This window comes from Leptosomus discolor, unplaced genomic scaffold, assembly GCF_034619465.1.
Source record: "Leptosomus discolor isolate bLepDis1 unplaced genomic scaffold, bLepDis1.hap2 HAP2_SCAFFOLD_198, whole genome shotgun sequence".
In the NCBI taxonomy this organism is placed as follows: Eukaryota; Metazoa; Chordata; class Aves; order Leptosomiformes; family Leptosomidae; genus Leptosomus; species Leptosomus discolor.
The window spans coordinates 43,511-66,430 of NW_028237859.1; the positions used below are offsets into that span (position 1 = coordinate 43,511).

General features: G+C 54.0%; 2 protein-coding genes across 2 annotated transcripts; both read left to right on the forward strand.

Annotated features, from left to right (window-relative positions):
* Positions 1 to 1,942: 1,942 nt before the first annotated feature.
* On the forward strand, positions 1,943 to 13,467 carry LOC147412588 (elongin-A-like). The gene is made up of 9 exons (XM_086481204.1): positions 1,943 to 2,320; positions 3,521 to 3,635; positions 4,013 to 4,168; positions 4,608 to 4,705; positions 4,991 to 5,171; positions 5,660 to 5,768; positions 6,043 to 6,200; positions 12,240 to 12,371; positions 13,361 to 13,467. Exons 1-9 carry the CDS (start codon positions 1,943 to 1,945, stop codon positions 13,465 to 13,467), a joined length of 1,434 nt encoding a protein of 477 aa, XP_086337330.1.
* A 2,880-nt stretch (positions 13,468 to 16,347) lies between these two features.
* On the forward strand, positions 16,348 to 20,612 carry LOC147412589 (elongin-A-like; the record flags this gene model as incomplete). Its single annotated transcript, XM_086481205.1, has 7 exons — positions 16,348 to 16,725; positions 17,928 to 18,042; positions 18,420 to 18,575; positions 19,015 to 19,112; positions 19,398 to 19,578; positions 20,072 to 20,180; positions 20,455 to 20,612. Coding segments are annotated over exons 1-7 (1,195 nt in total), but the record flags the coding sequence as incomplete, so codon positions are not given.
* Positions 20,613 to 22,920: the final 2,308 nt, after the last annotated feature.

Genomic DNA, 22,920 nt, shown 5'->3' on the forward strand with positions numbered 1-22,920 from the left:
GCCTGTATTATTTACGTCGCTCCCAGTAGTCTCCCTCCTCCCAGTCCAGTACAAGGACCGGCCTCTCTGTGGCTCGAGCTGGCAGGAACCCATCTGTCTGAGGGGAGACACTGGGTGTCACTGGAGTCACTCCCCATGATCTGGTACCTGCTGGGCTCCAAGTCCCACCCGGACTCTCTGGGGCGGGTAGGACCGGCGGCCCATTTGCTCGTCAGTCCTTTGGCAAGCACGTCGAGTCCCGAGGCTTTGCTCTCTACCCATGTATGTTAATGAAACCTTAGCTCTTGACCTTTCCTCTGCTGTTACTATAGGTCTTGCACAGGTGCTTACGTTGCTGTGCAGGGGTGCCAAGAGGCCTTGGGGACTTGTGCTCTGCTGCTGTGGTCTTCTGCTGGCTACTGGGAATAAAACTAGGAGGGGGTTGGGGAGAAATTTTACTGCGCACCAAGTCAGGTTTTAACTTTTCTTTTTTTTTTTTTTCCTTTCCCCTTGAAGAGAGAGAGGGGACTTTGCCTCTCAAATTGCAGACAGCTTTTAAATGTCGATGGAGGCATCGGCTTGTCTCTTGTAGTGGAAAGAAGGAATGATTTTGTCGTGTTCTCTGTGTGGAACTGGGAAGGATTTCTTTCCAGTTTGGAAGCCGTTTCCCCTGTATCTTTTGCCCTGACCCCCTCTTTGGAAAAAAAAAAGCAAGGATTTTAGTCTTTGAACCTGAAGCCGCTTGACTGGGGTTGGAGGGAAGCGAATAACGGAACGCGGTTTGTTTCTAGTGCGTGCACACTTCATAGCCGGCGTTCAAAACGCTCGGTTGTACTTGGGGTGTGAGGAACTGGAGCTCTGGAAGGAGCAGGTGTGCGACGTGAGCCTGCAGACCCAGGGGTTGGTGGGAGTGTGAGGAGGTGCCCTGGAGCAGAGCTCCTCTGGGCAGGTTGGGGAGCCCGAGTGCTGCACGAGGCCTGTGGTTTCCGGTGGCCTCGCTGAGGCCGCAGCAGAGAGCGGGGAGCCGGCCACAACGGGGCAGTCGCTATTAACTGTGAAGTGAGCAGCAGAGGGCAGTTTTGGCCCGGGGGGCTGTGTTAGTCTTTGGTGGCCCCTGGAGAGGTGTCTTTCCGTGAACTCTGGAGTCTTTCTTCCCTATACGGGCTTCTGTTGTCTCAGCGCTCTGTTTGCCCGTTCTCCCGTTTCCTTGCCTTGGTTTCTCTTGGTTTCTCTGCATACGCCCAGGACGTGCCAGTCTAGGTGGCAAAGATGTCCTCGACCGTCTTCCTGCCTGAGGCTCCCTACAACACTGTAACTAAAAAGCTGGTCGACATCTCGGTGAAGGGATGTCCCAAACCACCTGGGTGGCAGAGGTAGAAGTACGTTCCCTTCACCTGCAGCCCCCTCACTGGGCTGCAAGTCGGAGAGGGCGCCTCTTCCCTCCCTGGCCTGCGGAGCCGCTGCACGAGCTGGCAGAGCCTCGCCTGGCAGCATGTGCGTGAAGAGAAAGAACCTTTTTCACTGGGGTATGGGGAGGGGAATGGAAAGGAGCGGGTCGAGAGGCAGTGGTCGCGGAAGGGATCAGTCGCCTTTTTAGCACAGACTCTAGTTGAGAGGAGAGAGAGAGACTGTAGGCAGCACTGACAAGAGTGGAGGGTCTGCAGGCGAGATGTGGGTTCCCTCTTCAGCTCTTGAATAGTCGCAAGCTTCCAATGGAATTGGCTACGTGCTGCAGGCCCGTGTCCGAGGTGCCGCTGCGGTGAGGTTCTCGGTGTCCATGGTGCCATTGTGATGAGGCTCGCTACATTCCAGGCACGAGGAGGGAGCCTGTCAGAGCAAGCGTGGAAGCCACGGAGGGCAGTTTGTCATCCTCAGTTCTTCTTTCAAACGCTTAACGCTTGACTGGGATACGAGAGCTGCAGGCTGGGAGAGGTACCCGGGTGAGCTCTGTGAGAAAGGGAACATGAGTGGAACCAAAGAGCGCAAGTCTTCTCACGAGCAGCAGCGACTGGATGGCAGAGGGAAGCGCAAAGTCTCTGTCGTGGACGAAAAATCAAAGGGCTTTTCTTCAAATTTTGGGGAGGGGGAAGAGAAGGATGAATTTGAACAACCCACAATGTCCTTTGAGTGGTACCTCAACTATGACCAGCCCCAGAAAAAGAAAAGGAAAGTGCTCAAGCCCTCTGTGTCAGCTGGGGAGAAAGACCAAGGGCACAGCAAACCGGACGGCTGCAGAGCCAGTGCCACCAGCTCAAGCCCAAGCCAGAAAAGTCCAAGCCGCAAGCGAACCAATGAGACAGAGGCAGAGAAGGAACTACCAGAGTCTCGTGAACCAAAGCGGGTAAGGTTTTGAAGGATCCGAAAAGGAAGAAAGGAGGTGGCATCAGCTGTTCTCGGGCCTCTGGCACCTGGGGCTTGTTAGTTTTCCCCTTGGAAGTGCTGGGCTTGGTTCTGCACCAGGGTGTGCTTGGGGTGTCTCATTGGTACTAGGTCTGTGACTCTTGGTTCCTGCCGGGAGCCACCGTGTGTTTCGTATGCTCTATGCCGCAGGCATTGCTTTGTGCTGTTGGAGCGGAGCTCTGCTGGAAAAGTGGGTGAAGAGAGAGAGGGGAGTAAAGAAATGCAATAGGCAAACCCCTCTTTATTAAAAAATGGGGGGGGGGGTGTGGGGGGGTGGTGTGTATTTAAAAGAGAACACCTTCAGCTCAGTCCTCGTAGGAGAGCATATTGGGCGTGATCTACTTTTAAGCATGCAGAATACCTTGAGATGTGGGTCAGCTTCGAATCCAACCTAATGTGCAGTGCAGCTCCACCCGCCAGCGAGGTTCCCCTGTCCCTCCTCCCAAGTATCGATGCGTCTCTAAAATGGACCTTTCAAAAATCTCTGTCAGCACTACAATTTTCTTAACGAAATCCGTTGGCCTCCAGAAGTGGGGGACAAGTGGGAGATCTGGTGTTAACAGTGCAGCTGATTCTAGAAGACAGAACGGTAGGGGTCGGACAGACCTTCTTGGGTGAAAGCTTGAAAAATGAGCATTATTTCTGTACAAATTCATAGCCACATGAGTGCCAGGGTTTTGTATATAAACAGGGACTGATGTGCAAAACCTTTAGTGCCTCATCTTTTTACTCAAGTCTGGAACACTTTGCTCTTCAAAACAGTGTTTTTCCACTCTCGGCAGCATTTTAAAACCCTGCTTTGCCATTCGTTCTAGCAAGTGCCTCCTATCAAAGTTTTAGGTTTCCCTCAGCTCGTGAGATTCCCCTCTCCTCTGCCACTGTGGATGGCTCTTAGTGGAGGGAGCGGAGCGATTCCGATCCCAAATTTTGGCTTCTTTGTATTCACAGCCTGGACAGAGCCACAGTAACGTGGCAGAAGGGCAGCCTCCCCGTGAGGCTACGTTGTGGCGCAAGCTGAGGAGCGTTGAGGGGCTTATTCGACATAGCAAACAAAATGCAGTTCAGTGCTGTTTGTATGCTGGCAGGATGCAACGTTCTGCTGTATTGTCGGCTTACGTGCACGGACATCCTCTCCTTCCAGATACTTTTAGATGTGCCACCACCGTTACCAGACAACCCGCTGGCCCTGCTCCCGGCCCGTTACCGCCCTGTTCCTTGCATCAAGTCCACTGCCCGCTCCCAGGCAAAAGGGAAAGGTATGCTGGGCAGGAAAATAGGTTTGAGCGGGGCTGCAGCCATTGTTTGTGGGAGAGAGTGGGAGCAGATGCCGGCTGGGTTCAAGCCCTTCTGTTGGGGTCTGGTGTCCTGCGTCTGATGCCCAGAGCCTAGGTTTCAGAGGAAGGGGGCTGCTCTCCCACATGCTCTAGCAGAAATGAGGAAGATCCTTTGCTGACCCTTCCTGAGGCTTGGGCTTTGGACGTGCCCTTTCTGAACTAGGTGGCAGGTCTTTTAGAGAAGACTTCGCCCTTTAGGTCGCTTCTGGGTGACTCCAATTGGTGTCTGCTGTGCCATTCAGCAGGGTGGGCTCTTCTTTTCTCCGCTCTCTTCTTACTCCAAGTCTTTCACTTTACAGCAGTGTCGTCACCAGCTGAAGAGAGTGAAGAAGGTTTTAAAGGCTGCCGGGTGTATTCAAGGATGCCCGTGTATTCGGGTTCCAAGGCTACCTCCTTGCCCGAGATGCTGTCTCTGTATCAGCAATGCGTCAGAGTGCTCAGTAACAACATGGACTGCAAGTACCTTTCCTCATCTGTCTTAAAGTCCTGAGCCGTGCCTGGCGTCTTGGTAGCTTGTTTGTATACCTCTCCGCAGCATCTGGCTTGGAGCATGTGAAGAGTTGCCCCTTGTTGCAAGGCAAGCTAGCTAGTAGGGGACAGATCCCACTGAAAGCTCAGGTGCTGCGGGACTCAGCACCCAGCATGCTTTCAGGGAGTGCTAAAGCGCTGGAAATAGTGTGAGACAGAGTCTTGCGCACGCACCTCTTGACTTGGAGGTACTGGTGCCCGACGGCTCCCTAGAGCTACGGCACCTACGGTTCCTTCCTCCTTGCCCTCCTATTGCGTGGCGTCACGCAGCACTGCAGGTTTTTCCACCGCGTTTCAAGGCGTCAAGCCCTTTCCTCGGCAAGCAAGAAGCAGGATCGATACTGTGTGCATCTTGCTTTGCTCTAGCAATCCACGAAGCGAGTGGCGTCCCTTTCTCAGCTCTGAGGCCAGTATTGGAGAGATGCACCCCAGAGCAGCTGTGTCGCATGGAGGAATGTAATCATGTGGGTGCCTTGGCCTGGGGAAGGGAGGGTGAGGTGTGGAAGTGATGTTCTGTCCTCACTTGCAACAGCAGAATGGTAAAGACCAACGCTCTTTATAGCAAGCGGTGGCTTTTGCTAGTCTCGAGTTCCTGCATTTGCCATCGGCCGATCTCTTGCTGCAAGTTGGCCCCTAAGCCGTCTTGCCCTCTGTGCTATTCCAGTGGCACTGGCACTAGCTGGTGCCGAGGGAGAGAGGGGAGTGAAGGTGTCAGGAGGGATCCCAGCTTACGTGTGCCTTTGCTTCAGTTCCTCACTGAGGATACGGACCAACTGTGGCGCAATCACTGTCTCCGAGACTTCAAGAATGAGAAGCCAGAAGAGGCTGAGTCCTGGCGGGAGGCGTACTTTCGGCTTCGCGATGCACGCGAGCAGCGGCTGCTCGTGTTAGTAGGGAAGATCAGCTCGGCTTATGCCAACAAACCCAGAGGTAAAGTAGGGCTGAATGACCAGAGCGGGGTCTGGGAATGCTGCCTAGGGGATATCTTTGGGGCGAGGGGGGTGGAAGGTCTTTTGAATGCCTGGTTGAAATCTAGTCCAATTTAGGAGATGCCTAGCTCTCTGTTCTTTCTGTGGCGGCCTTTGCTTAGTGGCTTAGCAGGCTCTTGATTTCATCCATAGCGGTGTCGATGCGGACTAGACAGGGCAGAAAACCGGGGGGAGGGGGGGGCGGGGGGAGCATTCCTCCTCTTTCGGTGAACCTAATGAGAGCTACCGACCCGATCAGTCTGGTTTCTCACGGCCCATGTTGTGACTGCAAGAGGTTCGGAGCTTAGGGACGAGGCTATCACCAGAGCCTGGGAATGGGTGGACTGGGGAGAGGTGGCTGGAGCTTGCTGTAATAAGGCAAGCACTGAGGAGCCTCCTTTATATATAGTAGGTTGGGTCCAAGCAACGTTTCCCTCTGGCCAACTACAGGCAGAGTGACCAAGGTGGCACTTATGGACTGTGCAGCGAAGCCCGCTTGGAACGTACACAGGAGACGAGAGCGGTTGGGAACTGGAGGACCTCCTCTTCCAAAGACCAAGTGAGCGTCTCTCTTTTCCTGGGAGCCCCTGCCAGCTTCCCGCTGAAGCTCTGCATCTGGCAGGAAAGGATACCGTGCGTCTGGGAGGTGTTTGTGCGGTGAAACTTGTAACTGTAATAGGCTCTTTCTTGCTGGGACGTATGGAGATCCTGGGCACCGCTGGCTCCGTGCGATATCAGCCGTGCTGCTGCGAACAGGTGTGGCTCGTGTCTGAAGAATCGCACCAGACCACAGGGATTCCCTTACTGCAGCGTCTGTCCCACCTCTGTTTCAGTACAAAACCAGTCCCGTACGTACCTAGCCAAAGCCGCGCTCCTGTGAGCGAGGAGCACTCGTGCGACGGGCCCAGCACCAGCAGCGCCCATTCTGTCTCTATCCCATCTTCAGCTAGAACCCGCTCCTCTAGTGGCGCCAGGAAACGACAAGGGAAGAGTAAGTACCAACTGCGGAACGTCCCTGTGGTCTCCTCGAGCTCCTCCTTTACAAACACATGAACCCGCTGCTTCTGCTGTGAGAGAAATGCAGGCTATGCAGGAGGGTTAACGTTGGTGGCCTCTCTTCTCTCCTCTCCCTAAGGAGAGCGTGAGAAAGACTGCCCAAACTTCTTGCAGAAGAAAAAGCATAGGGAAACAGCCGATTCGCCTGTCTGCTCGGCGCTGACTGTGTCAGCCTGTCCTAACGGTCCTAGTGAGGCAGAAACCCTGCCTTTTCCCTCCTGCTGTCCTTTGGTGCCTGTCCAGCCGTTTGGAACAAGGAAATTGTAGTGCAGCTCCCCTGGGAGGGAAGCAGGGAGAGTTTAAGCAGAGATCTGCGTTCCTGCAGTGCAGAAAGCAGAGTGGGCTCTCCTTGGTCTGTGACCTGAAAATACGACGAGCCACGATCAGAGAGCACACGCTTAGGCCCGCCTTGCGTCTCTTCTGCCAGGGCCGCGGCTTTGAATTGCTCTCTGCTCTCCTAGTCTGTGACTGCTGCTTTACCGCGTGGGGTTCTTGTTTGCTTTGTTTTGTTGGTTTGTTTTTTTTTCCCTTCTCTTTCTCTGTCGCAGACCTTTCACCCGTGACGGCAAAAACGAACAAAGATTTTCAGAAGAGCTTCTCTCGGAGATGAGTTTGCAGTGCAGATCTGGGACTTTCTCTCTCATGGGCGACTGGGAGTGAAGAGGGAGAAAGTACCCCACCCCCCTCAACAGCCCTTCTCGTTGAACTCTTTGGAGGCTGCCGCTGCTGGGAGAGGATTCGATCTGCACAAGACGACGGCACAGTGTTTTCTCTTTACTCTGGTCCCTTTCTCAGGTTCAAGCCCCCCTCTTTTCCCCCGCCCTTAACATCCTGTTTCGGGCGCTGTCATTGGAAGATGGAGCGACTATTTGCTATTTGACCTCTTAATAAATGATAGAATTGTTTTAATTGATATTAAACTGCTCCTCTATCCCGCCTGTATTATTTACGTCGCTCCCAGTAGTCTCCCTCCTCCCAGTCCAGTACAAGGACCGGCCTCTCTGTGGCTCGAGCTGGCAGGAACCCATCTGTCTGAGGGGAGACACTGGGTGTCACTGGAGTCACTCCCCATGATCTGGTACCTGCTGGGCTCCAAGTCCCACCCGGACTCTCTGGGGCGGGTAGGACCGGCGGCCCATTTGCTCGTCAGTCCTTTGGCAAGCACGTCGAGTCCCGAGGCTTTGCTCTCTACCCATGTATGTTAATGAAACCTTAGCTCTTGACCTTTCCTCTGCTGTTACTATACGTCTTGCACAGGTGCTTACGTTGCTGTGCAGGGGTGCCAAGAGGCCTTGGGGACTTGTGCTCTGCTGCTGTGGTCTTCTGCTGGCTACTGGGAATAAAACTAGGAGGGGGTTGGGGAGAAATTTTACTGCGCACCAAGTCAGGTTTTAACTTTTCTTTTTTTTTTTTTTCCTTTCCCCTTGAAGAGAGAGAGGGGACTTTGCCTCTCAAATTGCAGACAGCTTTTAAATGTCGATGGAGGCATCGGCTTGTCTCTTGTAGTGGAAAGAAGGAATGATTTTGTCGTGTTCTCTGTGTGGAACTGGGAAGGATTTCTTTCCAGTTTGGAAGCCGTTTCCCCTGTATCTTTTGCCCTGACCCCCTCTTTGGAAAAAAAAAAGCAAGGATTTTAGTCTTTGAACCTGAAGCCGCTTGACTGGGGTTGGAGGGAAGCGAATAACGGAACGCGGTTTGTTTCTAGTGCGTGCACACTTCATAGCCGGCGTTCAAAACGCTCGGTTGTACTTGGGGTGTGAGGAACTGGAGCTCTGGAAGGAGCAGGTGTGCGACGTGAGCCTGCAGACCCAGGGGTTGGTGGGAGTGTGAGGAGGTGCCCTGGAGCAGAGCTCCTCTGGGCAGGTTGGGGAGCCCGAGTGCTGCACGAGGCCTGTGGTTTCCGGTGGCCTCGCTGAGGCCGCAGCAGAGAGCGGGGAGCCGGCCACAACGGGGCAGTCGCTATTAACTGTGAAGTGAGCAGCAGAGGGCAGTTTTGGCCCGGGGGGCTGTGTTAGTCTTTGGTGGCCCCTGGAGAGGTGTCTTTCCGTGAACTCTGGAGTCTTTCTTCCCTATACGGGCTTCTGTTGTCTCAGCGCTCTGTTTGCCCGTTCTCCCGTTTCCTTGCCTTGGTTTCTCTTGGTTTCTCTGCATACGCCCAGGACGTGCCAGTCTAGGTGGCAAAGATGTCCTCGACCGTCTTCCTGCCTGAGGCTCCCTACAACACTGTAACTAAAAAGCTGGTCGACATCTCGGTGAAGGGATGTCCCAAACCACCTGGGTGGCAGAGGTAGAAGTACGTTCCCTTCACCTGCAGCCCCCTCACTGGGCTGCAAGTCGGAGAGGGCGCCTCTTCCCTCCCTGGCCTGCGGAGCCGCTGCACGAGCTGGCAGAGCCTCGCCTGGCAGCATGTGCGTGAAGAGAAAGAACCTTTTTCACTGGGGTATGGGGAGGGGAATGGAAAGGAGCGGGTCGAGAGGCAGTGGTCGCGGAAGGGATCAGTCGCCTTTTTAGCACAGACTCTAGTTGAGAGGAGAGAGAGAGACTGTAGGCAGCACTGACAAGAGTGGAGGGTCTGCAGGCGAGATGTGGGTTCCCTCTTCAGCTCTTGAATAGTCGCAAGCTTCCAATGGAATTGGCTACGTGCTGCAGGCCCGTGTCCGAGGTGCCGCTGCGGTGAGGTTCTCGGTGTCCATGGTGCCATTGTGATGAGGCTCGCTACATTCCAGGCACGAGGAGGGAGCCTGTCAGAGCAAGCGTGGAAGCCACGGAGGGCAGTTTGTCATCCTCAGTTCTTCTTTCAAACGCTTAACGCTTGACTGGGATACGAGAGCTGCAGGCTGGGAGAGGTACCCGGGTGAGCTCTGTGAGAAAGGGAACATGAGTGGAACCAAAGAGCGCAAGTCTTCTCACGAGCAGCAGCGACTGGATGGCAGAGGGAAGCGCAAAGTCTCTGTCGTGGACGAAAAATCAAAGGGCTTTTCTTCAAATTTTGGGGAGGGGGAAGAGAAGGATGAATTTGAACAACCCACAATGTCCTTTGAGTGGTACCTCAACTATGACCAGCCCCAGAAAAAGAAAAGGAAAGTGCTCAAGCCCTCTGTGTCAGCTGGGGAGAAAGACCAAGGGCACAGCAAACCGGACGGCTGCAGAGCCAGTGCCACCAGCTCAAGCCCAAGCCAGAAAAGTCCAAGCCGCAAGCGAACCAATGAGACAGAGGCAGAGAAGGAACTACCAGAGTCTCGTGAACCAAAGCGGGTAAGGTTTTGAAGGATCCGAAAAGGAAGAAAGGAGGTGGCATCAGCTGTTCTCGGGCCTCTGGCACCTGGGGCTTGTTAGTTTTCCCCTTGGAAGTGCTGGGCTTGGTTCTGCACCAGGGTGTGCTTGGGGTGTCTCATTGGTACTAGGTCTGTGACTCTTGGTTCCTGCCGGGAGCCACCGTGTGTTTCGTATGCTCTATGCCGCAGGCATTGCTTTGTGCTGTTGGAGCGGAGCTCTGCTGGAAAAGTGGGTGAAGAGAGAGAGGGGAGTAAAGAAATGCAATAGGCAAACCCCTCTTTATTAAAAAATGGGGGGGGGGGTGTGGGGGGGTGGTGTGTATTTAAAAGAGAACACCTTCAGCTCAGTCCTCGTAGGAGAGCATATTGGGCGTGATCTACTTTTAAGCATGCAGAATACCTTGAGATGTGGGTCAGCTTCGAATCCAGCCTAATGTGCAGTGCAGCTCCACCCGCCAGCGAGGTTCCCCTGTCCCTCCTCCCAAGTATCGATGCGTCTCTAAAATGGACCTTTCAAAAATCTCTGTCAGCACTACAATTTTCTTAACGAAATCCGTTGGCCTCCAGAAGTGGGGGACAAGTGGGAGATCTGGTGTTAACAGTGCAGCTGATTCTAGAAGACAGAACGGTAGGGGTCGGACAGACCTTCTTGGGTGAAAGCTTGAAAAATGAGCATTATTTCTGTACAAATTCATAGCCACATGAGTGCCAGGGTTTTGTATATAAACAGGGACTGATGTGCAAAACCTTTAGTGCCTCATCTTTTTACTCAAGTCTGGAACACTTTGCTCTTCAAAACAGTGTTTTTCCACTCTCGGCAGCATTTTAAAACCCTGCTTTGCCATTCGTTCTAGCAAGTGCCTCCTATCAAAGTTTTAGGTTTCCCTCAGCTCGTGAGATTCCCCTCTCCTCTGCCACTGTGGATGGCTCTTAGTGGAGGGAGCGGAGCGATTCCGATCCCAAATTTTGGCTTCTTTGTATTCACAGCCTGGACAGAGCCACAGTAACGTGGCAGAAGGGCAGCCTCCCCGTGAGGCTACGTTGTGGCGCAAGCTGAGGAGCGTTGAGGGGCTTATTCGACATAGCAAACAAAATGCAGTTCAGTGCTGTTTGTATGCTGGCAGGATGCAACGTTCTGCTGTATTGTTGGCTTACGTGCACGGACATCCTCTCCTTCCAGATACTTTTAGATGTGCCACCACCGTTACCAGACAACCCGCTGGCCCTGCTCCCGGCCCGTTACCGCCCTGTTCCTTGCATCAAGTCCACTGCCCGCTCCCAGGCAAAAGGGAAAGGTATGCTGGGCAGGAAAATAGGTTTGAGCGGGGCTGCAGCCATTGTTTGTGGGAGAGAGTGGGAGCAGATGCCGGCTGGGTTCAAGCCCTTCTGTTGGGGTCTGGTGTCCTGCGTCTGATGCCCAGAGCCTAGGTTTCAGAGGAAGGGGGCTGCTCTCCCACATGCTCTAGCAGAAATGAGGAAGATCCTTTGCTGACCCTTCCTGAGGCTTGGGCTTTGGACGTGCCCTTTCTGAACTAGGTGGCAGGTCTTTTAGAGAAGACTTCGCCCTTTAGGTCGCTTCTGGGTGACTCCAATTGGTGTCTGCTGTGCCATTCAGCAGGGTGGGCTCTTCTTTTCTCCGCTCTCTTCTTACTCCAAGTCTTTCACTTTACAGCAGTGTCGTCACCAGCTGAAGAGAGTGAAGAAGGTTTTAAAGGCTGCCGGGTGTATTCAAGGATGCCCGTGTATTCGGGTTCCAAGGCTACCTCCTTGCCCGAGATGCTGTCTCTGTATCAGCAATGCGTCAGAGTGCTCAGTAACAACATGGACTGCAAGTACCTTTCCTCATCTGTCTTAAAGTCCTGAGCCGTGCCTGGCGTCTTGGTAGCTTGTTTGTATACCTCTCCGCAGCATCTGGCTTGGAGCATGTGAAGAGTTGCCCCTTGTTGCAAGGCAAGCTAGCTAGTAGGGGACAGATCCCACTGAAAGCTCAGGTGCTGCGGGACTCAGCACCCAGCATGCTTTCAGGGAGTGCTAAAGCGCTGGAAATAGTGTGAGACAGAGTCTTGCGCACGCACCTCTTGACTTGGAGGTACTGGTGCCCGACGGCTCCCTAGAGCTACGGCACCTACGGTTCCTTCCTCCTTGCCCTCCTATTGCGTGGCGTCACGCAGCACTGCAGGTTTTTCCACCGCGTTTCAAGGCGTCAAGCCCTTTCCTCGGCAAGCAAGAAGCAGGATCGATACTGTGTGCATCTTGCTTTGCTCTAGCAATCCACGAAGCGAGTGGCGTCCCTTTCTCAGCTCTGAGGCCAGTATTGGAGAGATGCACCCCAGAGCAGCTGTGTCGCATGGAGGAATGTAATCATGTGGGTGCCTTGGCCTGGGGAAGGGAGGGTGAGGTGTGGAAGTGATGTTCTGTCCTCACTTGCAACAGCAGAATGGTAAAGACCAACGCTCTTTATAGCAAGGGGTGGCTTTTGCTAGTCTCGAGTTCCTGCATTTGCCATCGGCCGATCTCTTGCTGCAAGTTGGCCCCTAAGCCGTCTTGCCCTCTGTGCTATTCCAGTGGCACTGGCACTAGCTGGTGCCGAGGGAGAGAGGGGAGTGAAGGTGTCAGGAGGGATCCCAGCTTACGTGTGCCTTTGCTTCAGTTCCTCACTGAGGATACGGACCAACTGTGGCGCAATCACTGTCTCCGAGACTTCAAGAATGAGAAGCCAGAAGAGGCTGAGTCCTGGCGGGAGGCGTACTTTCGGCTTCGCGATGCACGCGAGCAGCGGCTGCTCGTGTTAGTAGGGAAGATCAGCTCGGCTTATGCCAACAAACCCAGAGGTAAAGTAGGGCTGAATGACCAGAGCGGGGTCTGGGAATGCTGCCTAGGGGATATCTTTGGGGCGAGGGGGGTGGAAGGTCTTTTGAATGCCTGGTTGAAATCTAGTCCAATTTAGGAGATGCCTAGCTCTCTGTTCTTTCTGTGGCGGCCTTTGCTTAGTGGCTTAGCAGGCTCTTGATTTCATCCATAGCGGTGTCGATGCGGACTAGACAGGGCAGAAAACCGGGGGGAGGGAGGCGGCGGGGGGGGGGGGCATTCCTCCTCTTTTGGTGAACCTAATGAGAGCTACCGACCCGATCAGTCTGGTTTCTCACGGCCCATGTTGTGACTGCAAGAGGTTCGGAGCTTAGGGACGAGGCTATCACCAGAGCCTGGGAATGGGTGGACTGGGGAGAGGTGGCTGGAGCTTGCTGTAATAAGGCAAGCACTGAGGAGCCTCCTTTATATATAGTAGGTTGGGTCCAAGCAACGTTTCCCTCTGGCCAACTACAGGCAGAGTGACCAAGGTGGCACTTATGGACTGTGCAGCGAAGCCCGCTTGGAACGTACACAGGAGACGAGAGCGGTTGGGAACTGGAGGACCTCCTCTTCCAAAGACCAAGTGAGCGTCTCTCTTTTCCTGGGAGCCCCTGCCAGCTTCCCGCTGAAGCTCTGCATCTGGCAGGAAAGGATACCGTGCGTCTGGGAGGTGTTTGTGCGGTGAAACTTGTAACTGTAATAGGCTCTTTCTTGCTGGGACGTATGGAGATCCTGGGCACCGCTGGCTCCGTGCGATATCAGCCGTGCTGCTGCGAACAGGTGTGGCTCGTGTCTGAAGAATCGCACCAGACCACAGGGATTCCCTTACTGCAGCGTCTGTCCCACCTCTGTTTCAGTACAAAACCAGTCCCGTACGTACCTAGCCAAAGCCGCGCTCCTGTGAGCGAGGAGCACTCGTGCGACGGGCCCAGCACCAGCAGCGCCCATTCTGTCTCTATCCCATCTTCAGCTAGAACCCGCTCCTCTAGTGGCGCCAGGAAACGACAAGGGAAGAGTAAGTACCAACTGCGGAACGTCCCTGTGGTCTCCTCGAGCTCCTCCTTTACAAACACATGAACCCGCTGCTTCTGCTGTGAGAGAAATGCAGGCTATGCAGGAGGGTTAACGTTGGTGGCCTCTCTTCTCTCCTCTCCCTAAGGAGAGCGTGAGAAAGACTGCCCAAACTTCTTGCAGAAGAAAAAGCATAGGGAAACAGCCGATTCGCCTGTCTGCTCGGCGCTGACTGTGTCAGCCTGTCCTAACGGTCCTAGTGAGGCAGAAACCCTGCCTTTTCCCTCCTGCTGTCCTTTGGTGCCTGTCCAGCCGTTTGGAACAAGGAAATTGTAGTGCAGCTCCCCTGGGAGGGAAGCAGGGAGAGTTTAAGCAGAGATCTGCGTTCCTGCAGTGCAGAAAGCAGAGTGGGCTCTCCTTGGTCTGTGACCTGAAAATACGACGAGCCACGATCAGAGAGCACACGCTTAGGCCCGCCTTGCGTCTCTTCTGCCAGGGCCGCGGCTTTGAATTGCTCTCTGCTCTCCTAGTCTGTGACTGCTGCTTTACCGCGTGGGGTTCTTGTTTGCTTTGTTTTGTTGGTTTGTTTTTTTTTCCCTTCTCTTTCTCTGTCGCAGACCTTTCACCCGTGACGGCAAAAACGAACAAAGATTTTCAGAAGAGCTTCTCTCGGAGATGAGTTTGCAGTGCAGATCTGGGACTTTCTCTCTCATGGGCGACTGGGAGTGAAGAGGGAGAAAGTACCCCACCCCCCTCAACAGCCCTTCTCGTTGAACTCTTTGGAGGCTGCCGCTGCTGGGAGAGGATTCGATCTGCACAAGACGACGGCACAGTGTTTTCTCTTTACTCTGGTCCCTTTCTCAGGTTCAAGCCCCCCTCTTTTCCCCCGCCCTTAACATCCTGTTTCGGGCGCTGTCATTGGAAGATGGAGCGACTATTTGCTATTTGACCTCTTAATAAATGATAGAATTGTTTTAATTGATATTAAACTGCTCCTCTATCCCGCCTGTATTATTTACGTCGCTCCCAGTAGTCTCCCTCCTCCCAGTCCAGTACAAGGACCGGCCTCTCTGTGGCTCGAGCTGGCAGGAACCCATCTGTCTGAGGGGAGACACTGGGTGTCACTGGAGTCACTCCCCATGATCTGGTACCTGCTGGGCTCCAAGTCCCACCCGGACTCTCTGGGGCGGGTAGGACCGGCGGCCCATTTGCTCGTCAGTCCTTTGGCAAGCACGTCGAGTCCCGAGGCTTTGCTCTCTACCCATGTATGTTAATGAAACCTTAGCTCTTGACCTTTCCTCTGCTGTTACTATACGTCTTGCACAGGTGCTTACGTTGCTGTGCAGGGGTGCCAAGAGGCCTTGGGGACTTGTGCTCTGCTGCTGTGGTCTTCTGCTGGCTACTGGGAATAAAACTAGGAGGGGGTTGGGGAGAAATTTTACTGCGCACCAAGTCAGGTTTTAACTTTTCTTTTTTTTTTTTTTCCTTTCCCCTTGAAGAGAGAGAGGGGACTTTGCCTCTCAAATTGCAGACAGCTTTTAAATGTCGATGGAGGCATCGGCTTGTCTCTTGTAGTGGAAAGAAGGAATGATTTTGTCGTGTTCTCTGTGTGGAACTGGGAAGGATTTCTTTCCAGTTTGGAAGCCGTTTCCCCTGTATCTTTTGCCCTGACCCCCTCTTTGGAAAAAAAAAAGCAAGGATTTTAGTCTTTGAACCTGAAGCCGCTTGACTGGGGTTGGAGGGAAGCGAATAACGGAACGCGGTTTGTTTCTAGTGCGTGCACACTTCATAGCCGGCGTTCAAAACGCTCGGTTGTACTTGGGGTGTGAGGAACTGGAGCTCTGGAAGGAGCAGGTGTGCGACGTGAGCCTGCAGACCCAGGGGTTGGTGGGAGTGTGAGGAGGTGCCCTGGAGCAGAGCTCCTCTGGGCAGGTTGGGGAGCCCGAGTGCTGCACGAGGCCTGTGGTTTCCGGTGGCCTCGCTGAGGCCGCAGCAGAGAGCGGGGAGCCGGCCACAACGGGGCAGTCGCTATTAACTGTGAAGTGAGCAGCAGAGGGCAGTTTTGGCCCGGGGGGCTGTGTTAGTCTTTGGTGGCCCCTGGAGAGGTGTCTTTCCGTGAACTCTGGAGTCTTTCTTCCCTATACGGGCTTCTGTTGTCTCAGCGCTCTGTTTGCCCGTTCTCCCGTTTCCTTGCCTTGGTTTCTCTTGGTTTCTCTGCATACGCCCAGGACGTGCCAGTCTAGGTGGCAAAGATGTCCTCGACCGTCTTCCTGCCTGAGGCTCCCTACAACACTGTAACTAAAAAGCTGGTCGACATCTCGGTGAAGGGATGTCCCAAACCACCTGGGTGGCAGAGGTAGAAGTACGTTCCCTTCACCTGCAGCCCCCTCACTGGGCTGCAAGTCGGAGAGGGCGCCTCTTCCCTCCCTGGCCTGCGGAGCCGCTGCACGAGCTGGCAGAGCCTCGCCTGGCAGCATGTGCGTGAAGAGAAAGAACCTTTTTCACTGGGGTATGGGGAGGGGAATGGAAAGGAGCGGGTCGAGAGGCAGTGGTCGCGGAAGGGATCAGTCGCCTTTTTAGCACAGACTCTAGTTGAGAGGAGAGAGAGAGACTGTAGGCAGCACTGACAAGAGTGGAGGGTCTGCAGGCGAGATGTGGGTTCCCTCTTCAGCTCTTGAATAGTCGCAAGCTTCCAATGGAATTGGCTACGTGCTGCAGGCCCGTGTCCGAGGTGCCGCTGCGGTGAGGTTCTCGGTGTCCATGGTGCCATTGTGATGAGGCTCGCTACATTCCAGGCACGAGGAGGGAGCCTGTCAGAGCAAGCGTGGAAGCCACGGAGGGCAGTTTGTCATCCTCAGTTCTTCTTTCAAACGCTTAACGCTTGACTGGGATACGAGAGCTGCAGGCTGGGAGAGGTACCCGGGTGAGCTCTGTGAGAAAGGGAACATGAGTGGAACCAAAGAGCGCAAGTCTTCTCACGAGCAGCAGCGACTGGATGGCAGAGGGAAGCGCAAAGTCTCTGTCGTGGACGAAAAATCAAAGGGCTTTTCTTCAAATTTTGGGGAGGGGGAAGAGAAGGATGAATTTGAACAACCCACAATGTCCTTTGAGTGGTACCTCAACTATGACCAGCCCCAGAAAAAGAAAAGGAAAGTGCTCAAGCCCTCTGTGTCAGCTGGGGAGAAAGACCAAGGGCACAGCAAACCGGACGGCTGCAGAGCCAGTGCCACCAGCTCAAGCCCAAGCCAGAAAAGTCCAAGCCGCAAGCGAACCAATGAGACAGAGGCAGAGAAGGAACTACCAGAGTCTCGTGAACCAAAGCGGGTAAGGTTTTGAAGGATCCGAAAAGGAAGAAAGGAGGTGGCATCAGCTGTTCTCGGGCCTCTGGCACCTGGGGCTTGTTAGTTTTCCCCTTGGAAGTGCTGGGCTTGGTTCTGCACCAGGGTGTGCTTGGGGTGTCTCATTGGTACTAGGTCTGTGACTCTTGGTTCCTGCCGGGAGCCACCGTGTGTTTCGTATGCTCTATGCCGCAGGCATTGCTTTGTGCTGTTGGAGCGGAGCTCTGCTGGAAAAGTGGGTGAAGAGAGAGAGGGGAGTAAAGAAATGCAATAGGCAAACCCCTCTTTATTAAAAAATGGGGGGGGGGGGGTGGGGGGGGGTGGTGTGTATTTAAAAGAGAACACCTTCAGCTCAGTCCTCGTAGGAGAGCATATTGGGCGTGATCTACTTTTAAGCATGCAGAATACCTTGAGATGTGGGTCAGCTTCGAATCCAACCTAATGTGCAGTGCAGCTCCACCCGCCAGCGAGGTTCCCCTGTCCCTCCTCCCAAGTATCGATGCGTCTCTAAAATGGACCTTTCAAAAATCTCTGTCAGCACTACAATTTTCTTAACGAAATCCGTTGGCCTCCAGAAGTGGGGGACAAGTGGGAGATCTGGTGTTAACAGTGCAGCTGATTCTAGAAGACAGAACGGTAGGGGTCGGACAGACCTTCTTGGGTGAAAGCTTGAAAAATGAGCATTATTTCTGTACAAATTCATAGCCACATGAGTGCCAGGGTTTTGTATATAAACAGGGACTGATGTGCAAAACCTTTAGTGCCTCATCTTTTTACTCAAGTCTGGAACACTTTGCTCTTCAAAACAGTGTTTTTCCACTCTCGGCAGCATTTTAAAACCCTGCTTTGCCATTCGTTCTAGCAAGTGCCTCCTATCAAAGTTTTAGGTTTCCCTCAGCTCGTGAGATTCCCCTCTCCTCTGCCACTGTGGATGGCTCTTAGTGGAGGGAGCGGAGCGATTCCGATCCCAAATTTTGGCTTCTTTGTATTCACAGCCTGGACAGAGCCACAGTAACGTGGCAGAAGGGCAGCCTCCCCGTGAGGCTACGTTGTGGCGCAAGCTGAGGAGCGTTGAGGGGCTTATTCGACATAGCAAACAAAATGCAGTTCAGTGCTGTTTGTATGCTGGCAGGATGCAACGTTCTGCTGTATTGTTGGCTTACGTGCACGGACATCCTCTCCTTCCAGATACTTTTAGATGTGCCACCACCGTTACCAGACAACCCGCTGGCCCTGCTCCCGGCCCGTTACCGCCCTGTTCCTTGCATCAAGTCCACTGCCCGCTCCCAGGCAAAAGGGAAAGGTATGCTGGGCAGGAAAATAGGTTTGAGCGGGGCTGCAGCCATTGTTTGTGGGAGAGAGTGGGAGCAGATGCCGGCTGGGTTCAAGCCCTTCTGTTGGGGTCTGGTGTCCTGCGTCTGATGCCCAGAGCCTAGGTTTCAGAGGAAGGGGGCTGCTCTCCCACATGCTCTAGCAGAAATGAGGAAGATCCTTTGCTGACCCTTCCTGAGGCTTGGGCTTTGGACGTGCCCTTTCTGAACTAGGTGGCAGGTCTTTTAGAGAAGACTTCGCCCTTTAGGTCGCTTCTGGGTGACTCCAATTGGTGTCTGCTGTGCCATTCAGCAGGGTGGGCTCTTCTTTTCTCCGCTCTCTTCTTACTCCAAGTCTTTCACTTTACAGCAGTGTCGTCACCAGCTGAAGAGAGTGAAGAAGGTTTTAAAGGCTGCCGGGTGTATTCAAGGATGCCCGTGTATTCGGGTTCCAAGGCTACCTCCTTGCCCGAGATGCTGTCTCTGTATCAGCAATGCGTCAGAGTGCTCAGTAACAACATGGACTGCAAGTACCTTTCCTCATCTGTCTTAAAGTCCTGAGCCGTGCCTGGCGTCTTGGTAGCTTGTTTGTATACCTCTCCGCAGCATCTGGCTTGGAGCATGTGAAGAGTTGCCCCTTGTTGCAAGGCAAGCTAGCTAGTAGGGGACAGATCCCACTGAAAGCTCAGGTGCTGCGGGACTCAGCACCCAGCATGCTTTCAGGGAGTGCTAAAGCGCTGGAAATAGTGTGAGACAGAGTCTTGCGCACGCACCTCTTGACTTGGAGGTACTGGTGCCCGACGGCTCCCTAGAGCTACGGCACCTACGGTTCCTTCCTCCTTGCCCTCCTATTGCGTGGCGTCACGCAGCACTGCAGGTTTTTCCACCGCGTTTCAAGGCGTCAAGCCCTTTCCTCGGCAAGCAAGAAGCAGGATCGATACTGTGTGCATCTTGCTTTGCTCTAGCAATCCACGAAGCGAGTGGCGTCCCTTTCTCAGCTCTGAGGCCAGTATTGGAGAGATGCACCCCAGAGCAGCTGTGTCGCATGGAGGAATGTAATCATGTGGGTGCCTTGGCCTGGGGAAGGGAGGGTGAGGTGTGGAAGTGATGTTCTGTCCTCACTTGCAACAGCAGAATGGTAAAGACCAACGCTCTTTATAGCAAGGGGTGGCTTTTGCTAGTCTCGAGTTCCTGCATTTGCCATCGGCCGATCTCTTGCTGCAAGTTGGCCCCTAAGCCGTCTTGCCCTCTGTGCTATTCCAGTGGCACTGGCACTAGCTGGTGCCGAGGGAGAGAGGGGAGTGAAGGTGTCAGGAGGGATCCCAGCTTACGTGTGCCTTTGCTTCAGTTCCTCACTGAGGATACGGACCAACTGTGGCGCAATCACTGTCTCCGAGACTTCAAGAATGAGAAGCCAGAAGAGGCTGAGTCCTGGCGGGAGGCGTACTTTCGGCTTCGCGATGCACGCGAGCAGCGGCTGCTCGTGTTAGTAGGGAAGATCAGCTCGGCTTATGCCAACAAACCCAGAGGTAAAGTAGGGCTGAATGACCAGAGCGGGGTCTGGGAATGCTGCCTAGGGGATATCTTTGGGGCGAGGGGGGTGGAAGGTCTTTTGAATGCCTGGTTGAAATCTAGTCCAATTTAGGAGATGCCTAGCTCTCTGTTCTTTCTGTGGCGGCCTTTGCTTAGTGGCTTAGCAGGCTCTTGATTTCATCCATAGCGGTGTCGATGCGGACTAGACAGGGCAGAAAACCGGGGGGAGGGAGGCGGCGGGGGGGGGGGGCATTCCTCCTCTTTTGGTGAACCTAATGAGAGCTACCGACCCGATCAGTCTGGTTTCTCACGGCCCATGTTGTGACTGCAAGAGGTTCGGAGCTTAGGGACGAGGCTATCACCAGAGCCTGGGAATGGGTGGACTGGGGAGAGGTGGCTGGAGCTTGCTGTAATAAGGCAAGCACTGAGGAGCCTCCTTTATATATAGTAGGTTGGGTCCAAGCAACGTTTCCCTCTGGCCAACTACAGGCAGAGTGACCAAGGTGGCACTTATGGACTGTGCAGCGAAGCCCGCTTGGAACGTACACAGGAGACGAGAGCGGTTGGGAACTGGAGGACCTCCTCTTCCAAAGACCAAGTGAGCGTCTCTCTTTTCCTGGGAGCCCCTGCCAGCTTCCCGCTGAAGCTCTGCATCTGGCAGGAAAGGATACCGTGCGTCTGGGAGGTGTTTGTGCGGTGAAACTTGTAACTGTAATAGGCTCTTTCTTGCTGGGACGTATGGAGATCCTGGGCACCGCTGGCTCCGTGCGATATCAGCCGTGCTGCTGCGAACAGGTGTGGCTCGTGTCTGAAGAATCGCACCAGACCACAGGGATTCCCTTACTGCAGCGTCTGTCCCACCTCTGTTTCAGTACAAAACCAGTCCCGTACGTACCTAGCCAAAGCCGCGCTCCTGTGAGCGAGGAGCACTCGTGCGACGGGCCCAGCACCAGCAGCGCCCATTCTGTCTCTATCCCATCTTCAGCTAGAACCCGCTCCTCTAGTGGCGCCAGGAAACGACAAGGGAAGAGTAAGTACCAACTGCGGAACGTCCCTGTGGTCTCCTCGAGCTCCTCCTTTACAAACACATGAACCCGCTGCTTCTGCTGTGAGAGAAATGCAGGCTATGCAGGAGGGTTAACGTTGGTGGCCTCTCTTCTCTCCTCTCCCTAAGGAGAGCGTGAGAAAGACTGCCCAAACTTCTTGCAGAAGAAAAAGCATAGGGAAACAGCCGATTCGCCTGTCTGCTCGGCGCTGACTGTGTCAGCCTGTCCTAACGGTCCTAGTGAGGCAGAAACCCTGCCTTTTCCCTCCTGCTGTCCTTTGGTGCCTGTCCAGCCGTTTGGAACAAGGAAATTGTAGTGCAGCTCCCCTGGGAGGGAAGCAGGGAGAGTTTAAGCAGAGATCTGCGTTCCTGCAGTGCAGAAAGCAGAGTGGGCTCTCCTTGGTCTGTGACCTGAAAATACGACGAGCCACGATCAGAGAGCACACGCTTAGGCCCGCCTTGCGTCTCTTCTGCCAGGGCCGCGGCTTTGAATTGCTCTCTGCTCTCCTAGTCTGTGACTGCTGCTTTACCGCGTGGGGTTCTTGTTTGCTTTGTTTTGTTGGTTTGTTTTTTTTTCCCTTCTCTTTCTCTGTCGCAGACCTTTCACCCGTGACGGCAAAAACGAACAAAGATTTTCAGAAGAGCTTCTCTCGGAGATGAGTTTGCAGTGCAGATCTGGGACTTTCTCTCTCATGGGCGACTGGGAGTGAAGAGGGAGAAAGTACCCCACCCCCCTCAACAGCCCTTCTCGTTGAACTCTTTGGAGGCTGCCGCTGCTGGGAGAGGATTCGATCTGCACAAGACGACGGCACAGTGTTTTCTCTTTACTCTGGTCCCTTTCTCAGGTTCAAGCCCCCCTCTTTTCCCCCGCCCTTAACATCCTGTTTCGGGCGCTGTCATTGGAAGATGGAGCGACTATTTGCTATTTGACCTCTTAATAAATGATAGAATTGTTTTAATTGATATTAAACTGCTCCTCTATCCCGCCTGTATTATTTACGTCGCTCCCAGTAGTCTCCCTCCTCCCAGTCCAGTACAAGGACCGGCCTCTCTGTGGCTCGAGCTGGCAGGAACCCATCTGTCTGAGGGGAGACACTGGGTGTCACTGGAGTCACTCCCCATGATCTGGTACCTGCTGGGCTCCAAGTCCCACCCGGACTCTCTGGGGCGGGTAGGACCGGCGGCCCATTTGCTCGTCAGTCCTTTGGCAAGCACGTCGAGTCCCGAGGCTTTGCTCTCTACCCATGTATGTTAATGAAACCTTAGCTCTTGACCTTTCCTCTGCTGTTACTATACGTCTTGCACAGGTGCTTACGTTGCTGTGCAGGGGTGCCAAGAGGCCTTGGGGACTTGTGCTCTGCTGCTGTGGTCTTCTGCTGGCTACTGGGAATAAAACTAGGAGGGGGTTGGGGAGAAATTTTACTGCGCACCAAGTCAGGTTTTAACTTTTCTTTTTTTTTTTTTTCCTTTCCCCTTGAAGAGAGAGAGGGGACTTTGCCTCTCAAATTGCAGACAGCTTTTAAATGTCGATGGAGGCATCGGCTTGTCTCTTGTAGTGGAAAGAAGGAATGATTTTGTCGTGTTCTCTGTGTGGAACTGGGAAGGATTTCTTTCCAGTTTGGAAGCCGTTTCCCCTGTATCTTTTGCCCTGACCCCCTCTTTGGAAAAAAAAAAGCAAGGATTTTAGTCTTTGAACCTGAAGCCGCTTGACTGGGGTTGGAGGGAAGCGAATAACGGAACGCGGTTTGTTTCTAGTGCGTGCACACTTCATAGCCGGCGTTCAAAACGCTCGGTTGTACTTGGGGTGTGAGGAACTGGAGCTCTGGAAGGAGCAGGTGTGCGACGTGAGCCTGCAGACCCAGGGGTTGGTGGGAGTGTGAGGAGGTGCCCTGGAGCAGAGCTCCTCTGGGCAGGTTGGGGAGCCCGAGTGCTGCACGAGGCCTGTGGTTTCCGGTGGCCTCGCTGAGGCCGCAGCAGAGAGCGGGGAGCCGGCCACAACGGGGCAGTCGCTATTAACTGTGAAGTGAGCAGCAGAGGGCAGTTTTGGCCCGGGGGGCTGTGTTAGTCTTTGGTGGCCCCTGGAGAGGTGTCTTTCCGTGAACTCTGGAGTCTTTCTTCCCTATACGGGCTTCTGTTGTCTCAGCGCTCTGTTTGCCCGTTCTCCCGTTTCCTTGCCTTGGTTTCTCTTGGTTTCTCTGCATACGCCCAGGACGTGCCAGTCTAGGTGGCAAAGATGTCCTCGACCGTCTTCCTGCCTGAGGCTCCCTACAACACTGTAACTAAAAAGCTGGTC